At 56.5% G+C, this 6,880-nt stretch overlaps 1 protein-coding gene across 2 annotated transcripts; it reads left to right on the top strand.

Annotated features, from left to right (window-relative positions):
• Positions 1–2,158: 2,158 nt before the first annotated feature.
• On the top strand, positions 2,159–5,408 carry LOC100338778 (toll-like receptor 12). Of its 2 annotated transcripts, XM_002720664.5 has the most exons (2): positions 2,159–2,299; positions 2,397–5,408. In XM_002720664.5, exon 2 carries the CDS (start codon positions 2,410–2,412, stop codon positions 5,143–5,145), a length of 2,736 nt encoding a protein of 911 aa, XP_002720710.2. In that variant the 5' UTR covers positions 2,159–2,299; positions 2,397–2,409; the 3' UTR covers positions 5,146–5,408.
• Positions 5,409–6,880: the final 1,472 nt, after the last annotated feature.

The following is a 6,880-nucleotide window of genomic DNA, read 5'->3' as shown; positions in this document are numbered from 1 at the left end:
CATCTCCCAGACGTTATCCCTTTCCTTCAAGGAGAGCTGACAGTGCCTATATCGCTAGCTCTTCCTGGCTTCCTGAAGTAGCCCGTGATCCCCCTGAGTCCTGCTAACACTTTTGTGATTAGTCCCTTTGCACAAGAACCTCTTAGAGGGGACTCTCTGTTCATCCGTCTGTCTGTCTCTCAAAATGTATTTAAAATTCTAATTTGAGGGGCCAGTGCTGTGGCACAGTGGATTAAAGCCCTGGCCTGAAGTGCCGGCATCCCATATGGGCACCAGTTCAAGTCCCAGCTGCTCCACTTCCGATCCAGTCTCTGCTATGGCCTGGGAAAGCAGCGGAAGATGGCCCAAGTGCTTGGGTCCCTGCACCCGGGTGGGAGACCTGGAGGAAGCTCCTGGCTTTAGATCAGCTCAGCTCTGGCTGTTGTGGCCATTTGGGAAATGAACCAGTGGATGGAAGATCTCTCTCTCTCTCTCTGGTTCTACCTCTCTCTGTAACTCTTTCAAATAAATAAAATAAATCTTTAAAAAATCTAATTTGAATGTGCTTTTCCCTATCAAGATCCTAACTAAAGCACTGGTGAATTAGAAAGTTTCTTTTTAAACTATCTAGTATTCAGCATCTTTGCTAACCATTCTTCAATTTTAAAAGTCTGTTTCCAAGCAGTGGAAGATGGCCAAGGGCTTGGGCCCCTGCAACCCTCATGGGAGACGCAGAAGAAGCTCCTGGTTCCTGGCTTCGGATTGGCTTCGCTCTGGCTGTTGCAGCCATTTGGGGAGTGAACCAGTAGATGGATGACCTTTCTCTGTCTCTCCTTCTCTCTGTCTATAACTCTACCTCTTAAGTAAGTAAATAAAATCTTTTTTCTAAAAAAAAAGGTCTGTTTCCAGAAATTCTTGGGACCCTAATGTAACCAGGGCGTCTTACAAATGGTGACCCTGGGGCTTCTCCTTTAAAGTCCACATAATGTTCATTTCTGAGCCTTTTCTTTCTTTCTCATTCTCCTTGCTGAGGATTCCATCGTAATGTTGAACAGAAATAGAGGTGTCTCATTTCCAGCTTTAGATGGAATGCAGTAGATGGTTCTTACATTTCTTGTAGAGTTGGGTAGACAGCCTCTCCCTGTGGAGAGCAACCGAGACTGGACTAAATTACTGGAATTGCTAAGACGAATTCTATGCATCTGATCTCCCACAACCTGGAGCTGAGAGAGAGTAAACAACTTCTACACAGCTGCCTCACCAATTCGACTGATAAGCTGCAGGAGCTGATCCTGCTCCTGATTGGAGGAGAGCAGTGTGCTCGGCGTGTGGGCAGCAGAGTTGGGATTGGTGGAAGAGGACTATAAAGGAGGAGAGAGACAACATGCACCAGGAACATCTAAAGGGAACATCTGTGCAGCCCCCGAGAGAGCCGGCCGGCGGTGTGACGCTCCTCTGCGGAAGCGGGGAAAGCGGTGGGGGTGCCGCCGCCCCTCCATGGAGGCGGGGGGGTGGGGGTGCGGCAGCTAACCCAGGACAGCGTCGTTCCTCCGCGAGTGAGGGAACGGCAGCTAACCTGGGAAGGGCCGGGCAAAGAGAACAGCGCAGGGTCCAGTGTCGTTCCTCCGCGAGAGGGGGAGCGACATCTCCCAAGTCAAGGAGTTTGTCTTCTGAGCAGATCGTGGTTCGCTGCATTGCTGGCGATGGTCACCTCCTGCCCTCCCTCCTGCCTGACCCTGCACGTCAGGGTCCACGCCCAGGGGACCTTCCCTCCCTGTGCCTGCTTGGAAGGGCGGGAGCAGAGCTGGCCGGTGCTCCCAGCTGCACCTGGGCTCTTGGTCTCTTCCAGGCAGAACAGGACGTCCACAGGGCAATGTTTTCATGTTTTATTATTCTTACACAGCATCTGCTTTTTCAAAATTCCTGATTTACTTCTCGTTTCTGTTAAGAGTAAGGAGAGGGAGCAGTCAAGGGGGTGATGAGGAGAAGACCCCATTTGTAATTTGCAACAATCCTCCGAAGCAGGTATTAGGATGCTTGTAAAGAAACTGGAGCTCGGACCGGTGGTCCCCAGCATCTCCCACTACTGTGGCAGAGAGGGATCCCGAATCCCTGGCGCCAGAACTCGTGCTTAGGATGCTACTTCCTTCCTCGTGGTGGAGAAGTGAACCCTGGCCCCATTTCACCACTAGCATTCTTCCCCTTCCCCCTGACCCTCGGAGCCCTCATCCCACCCTGACATTCAGTTCCCCAGCCGTTCTGCAGATTGGAAGCGCTGGGACCCTCTGACCCTGCTTCTGGATCCCTTCGGGTCCCTGCTGTGAGTATTGTGTACATACGCGTGCAGAGGGAGGGGGTGGGGGCTGGGAAAAGGAGGGGAGCTAGTGGGGTTCTGATTCCACTTCTCTGTGGCCCAGGCTTGGAGCTGCGATGGGCAGGCGTGTGCTGCTGCCTGGTCTGCTCCTGTGTCTTCCTCCGGCTGCAGGCTGGACGGCTTCTAACTGCCTAGTGACCGAAGGCTCCCGGCTGCCTCTGCTGTCTCGCTACTTCATAAGCTTCCGGCTGTACTCTAGCCTGCCCCTCCTTGCCACATGCTTCTCGGTGACCAACCTGACCCAGGCCTTGGAGGCTGTGCCGCAGAGGGTGCAGGGGCTCTGTCTCTCTGGTACTGTTTCTGTTCTGCCCCAGGATGCCTTCTCCAACTTTCTGGGACTCAAGGTCCTGGAACTGAATCTCCGTCTCAGCCAGCTCCTGCCAGGAGCTCTGCGGGGCCTGGAACAGCTGCAGTATCTCTGTTTCACGGCTCCCCCAATGAAAAAGACGCCACTTTTCCTACCCCCTGATGCCTTTAGCGGCCTCAGTGCCCTCCAACAGCTCAGTTTCTCGGGCCCCTGCCTGGACGAAAGCTTGGGTGTCCGACTGCCTCCTGCGCTACGGCAGCTGTCTGTCACACACGGTTGCCTTCAGGATATGGGGACGCTGGCCAACATCTTCCCAGATCTGGTGCAAGGCGCTTCCTCTGAGGATGCCTGGACCCTGGACAGGCTGGATCTGTCCTTCAACGCGAAGCTGCAGAATATCAGTTCTGGGGCTCTCCAGGGCCTGAGACTGGGGACCCTGCGTCTGGACCGCACCAAGATAAAAGCAGCTGCAGTGCTGGGACTGGGGTTGCAGAGTCTGGACACACTGTTCGCGTCATCCTCTGACACGGTGGTGCTGCCTGCCGAGCTGGTTGCCTCCTTGGAGCTGCAGCAGCTGCATTTGGGGGGCAATCGGATAAAGCGCATAGCGCCGGAGGCCTTGGCTTCCTGCCACAGCCTGAAGACCTTGGATCTTGGAAACACTGGCCTGACGGAGCTGCCACCAAGTTTCCTGGCCACCATGCCCAGGCTTCAGAGACTGAATCTGGCCCAAAACCAGCTGCAGGCTGTCATGCTGTGTGCAAACGAGACAGGGCCTGTGTCAGGCCTGTGGGCCCTGGACATGTCCAGCAATGGATTGCGCATCCTGCCTCCAGCCACCTTCTCCTGCCTGCCACAGCTACAGGAGCTGGAACTTCAGATAAACCAGCTGACTCACCTAGAGGGCCAGATGTTCCAAGGCCTACAGAGGCTAAAGACCTTGAACTTGCACAGCAATCCTTTGGTATCCCTGGGTGAGGGCTGGCTGGCTCCTCTGCGTGCTCTGACCAGTCTGAACCTGCTCAACACCCATGTGGAGCTGAGCTCAGCCGGGGCCTTCTGGGGAGCAGAGAGTCTGCAAGACTTGAAGCTGCAGCTCCCCCGTGGCCCTCCTGGGGTGGCGTTGTCCCTGCCCACCAGGCTGACCAGCCTGGAGCTGCACGCTGTCCCAGGCAGGAAGCCCTGGGAACTGGCTTCTAATGTCTTTCCAGTCTTGCAGACAATGACTTTAAAAGACTGGGGCCTGCAGCTGGGGCCCCAGAATATCTCCAAAATCCTCCCCACTCTTCGCCAGCTCTTTCTGATTGGCCGGAGCTTGGAGGCCCTCTGCTCCCAGGACAACTCTAGCTTCTTCCTGTGGCAGCTCCCCACGCTGCAGTCCCTGAAGGTCCAGGCGCTGGGACACATCTCCAGACCCTGCCGCATCACGGGGCTGCCCAGCCTCCAGGAGCTGAAGCTGGAGTCCTTGAAGTCTAGAGCCCAGCCCCGGCCCCTGCAGCTGGCAGAGCTGGTGGGGGAGCTGCCCCGGCTGGAGGTGCTGCAGCTGTACCACACGGGGCTGCAGACCCTGTCCGCCGCTGCGTTCCGGGGCCTCGGCAGTCTCCAGGTCTTGGTGCTGATGGAGGAGGACAACCTGGTGCTGGACGACAGCCTCCAGGACCACAGTCCCCGGATGCCCCAGTACATGTACATTCTCTCTTCATCCTTGGCCTGTCTCTGCGCCAATGCCTGGGTGGCACCCTGGCTGGAGAGGTCCCCTAGAACCTACTGGCACATCAGAGCGTACCAGATGTGCCCGGCAGAAGCTGAGGGCCGTCCCAAGAGCCCTCTCTTCCCCTTTCTCCAGAGCCACTGCTTCCAGACCTTGGAGCTGGCGCTTTTTGTGGGCTCCTCCTGCCTGCTGCTTCTGTTGATCGCCTTGCCCCTCCTCCAGGAAGCCCGCAACTCTTGGGTCCTTTATCTCCAGGCCTGGCTCAGGGCTTGGCTCCAGGGTCTGTGGGGTCAGAGGGGCGAGGGCAGGAGATTCCTCTACGATGTGTTCGTGTCCCACTGCAGCGAAGACCAGGGCTGGGTGGTGCAGGAGCTGCTGCCTGTTCTGGAGGGCTGTCCTCCAGCTGGCCGCGGACTGCGCCTCTGCCTCCCCGAGAGGGACTTTGAGCCGGGCAAAGACGTGGTTGACAATGTGGCCGACAGCATGGCGGGCAGCCGGGTGACCCTGTGCGTGATGAGTCACCGGGCCCTGCACACGGCCCGCTGCCGCCTGGAGCTCCGCCTGGCCACCTCCCTGGTGTTGGCTGCCCCTCGGCCCCCCGTGCTGCTGCTGGTCTTCCTGGAGCGCATCTCCCGCCACCAGCTGCCCCGCTACCACAGACTGGCCTGGCTGCTCCGCAGGGGCGACTACTGCCTGTGGCCCGAGGAAGAGGAAAAAAAGGAGGGCTTTTGGGCTTGGCTGGGGTGCAGGCTGCGGCAGTCTGGGTTAGGGTAGGGTGGGTGCTTGTGTGCTGGGGGCTGGGCTTAAGAAAAGCAAAGCAGCCTGGCAGGGAGCCAGCGGGTATGTGCCGGGGCGGGAGACAGAACCCAGCTTCCTGTAGGAGGTGGGGGGCACTGCCTGTGTGCGGAGGGTCACTTGTGAGGAGCACAGGCTCTGGAGGCCGGATGGGAGGATCCGGGAGCTGGCAGGTGGCCATGCAGCATGCGACACATTCCGACAACCTGCAAACCCTCAGTAAATTTACTAAATCCACAAAATGCTTGGCTTGCTGGAACTTTATTATGATGATGACGATGACGTTTTGAACGGAAGGCAGAAGGTGAAGGGGCAGCAGCCACAAACTGCAGCCCAGAGGAAATGAGCCTGGGAATGCACGGGGCAGGGTGGGGGAAGGGGCTCTGAGCCGCCGGAGACTGTGCGATGGGGTCCAGGCCAAGTCCGACCAGATCTTCAAGGGATAAGAGGGCCCCCTCTGCCATCTGGGTTAGAGAGGGATTGGCAGCCGAGCACTGCAAAGCTGGGATGCTGCCCAGGAGGCAGCAGATTGCCTGCTCCCGCGGTAAAAACACAAGGGGGCGTTCGCATCGATCGACCTCTGAGCCTCACAGCAACCCTGGGGGGAGGAAGCTGCCCCCTTGCTGCTGTGTGCCGCAGCCCTGATAAACCACGGGTAGCTCCCAGAACACTGTGCGCTCCTGCCCCTGGGCCTTGGAACGTGCTGCCCCTCCACTGCCGGAGTCTCTGTCCCTGCACACTCGGGCACTTGCCTCCATGTCCTCTGAGATCCAGCTCAGCTGTCACTTTCTCGGGAAACCTCTCCTGACTTCTGGGTCTGGGTAAGCTGTTGTCGCTGGGTTCCCACAACACCCTTCACCCCCTTTTCTCCGAGAACTGGTCACAGATCTGGGGGCCTGGAACCGTGGCACCCAAAATGGGGCATGGAAGATGACTCCCCTGGGTAAGAAAATGTTGAAACATCTCTATGTATTTTTAAAATTTTAAACTCATCTTATTCTGAAGCTAGACTGCCTGCTTTTTAGCCAGCTGACTTTGGCCTGTTAACTTCCTTGTATCCCAGTTTCCCCCTTTGTAAAATGGGCTAGCCTCAGACTCTCCCTTACAGGGCTTTGAGACAATTAATTGAGTTAATACATTTAAGGCACTGAGAGCAGGACCTAATTGTACATTGCAAATGTTCAGGAAAATGAGCTATTATTACATGTATATCATTGACAAATTTTTAAAAAATATTTATTTGTTTATTTGAAAGGCAGAGTTACAAAGAGAGGGAGAGACACAGAGGTCTTCCATCTGCTGGTTCATCCCCTGAATGGCCACAACAGTGGGGGTTGGGACCAGGCTGAAGCCAGGATCCAGGAGCTGCTTCTAGATCTCCCATGTGAGTGTAGAGGCCCAAGGACTTGGGCCATCTTCTACTGCTTTCCTAGGCCATAGCAGAGAGCTGGATTGAAATTGGAGCAGTTGGGACTCGAAACGGCCCCCATATGGGATGCCGGCACTGCAGGCGGCGGCTTTACCCGCTACGCCACGGCGCCGGCCCTGGTCATAAGTTTTGCTCATAGGAATGCTGGATCCAGAAAAGTTTGCAGATAAGGCCCTGGAGGCAGGGACCAGGTTTGGATTGTGACTGAGAGCCTAGTGTTGGGGCAGGTCAAGGTGGCAGTGACAACCGTGGGCAGCATGCTTGCAAACCCAACCCTGATGCACA

The sequence above is a fragment of the Oryctolagus cuniculus genome, chromosome 7, assembly GCF_964237555.1.
Source record: "Oryctolagus cuniculus chromosome 7, mOryCun1.1, whole genome shotgun sequence".
NCBI lineage: Eukaryota > Metazoa > Chordata > Mammalia > Lagomorpha > Leporidae > Oryctolagus > Oryctolagus cuniculus.
The sequence above is the reverse complement of the archived record's forward strand: the minus strand, read 5'-3'. Positions and strand labels throughout refer to the sequence as shown.

What these genes read in the sequence shown, in the direction of transcription:
- LOC100338778 (XM_002720664.5), top strand. Translation starts at nt 2,410, where the DNA reads ATGGGCAGGCGTGTGCTGCTGCCTGGTCTGCTCCTGTGTCTTCCTCCG.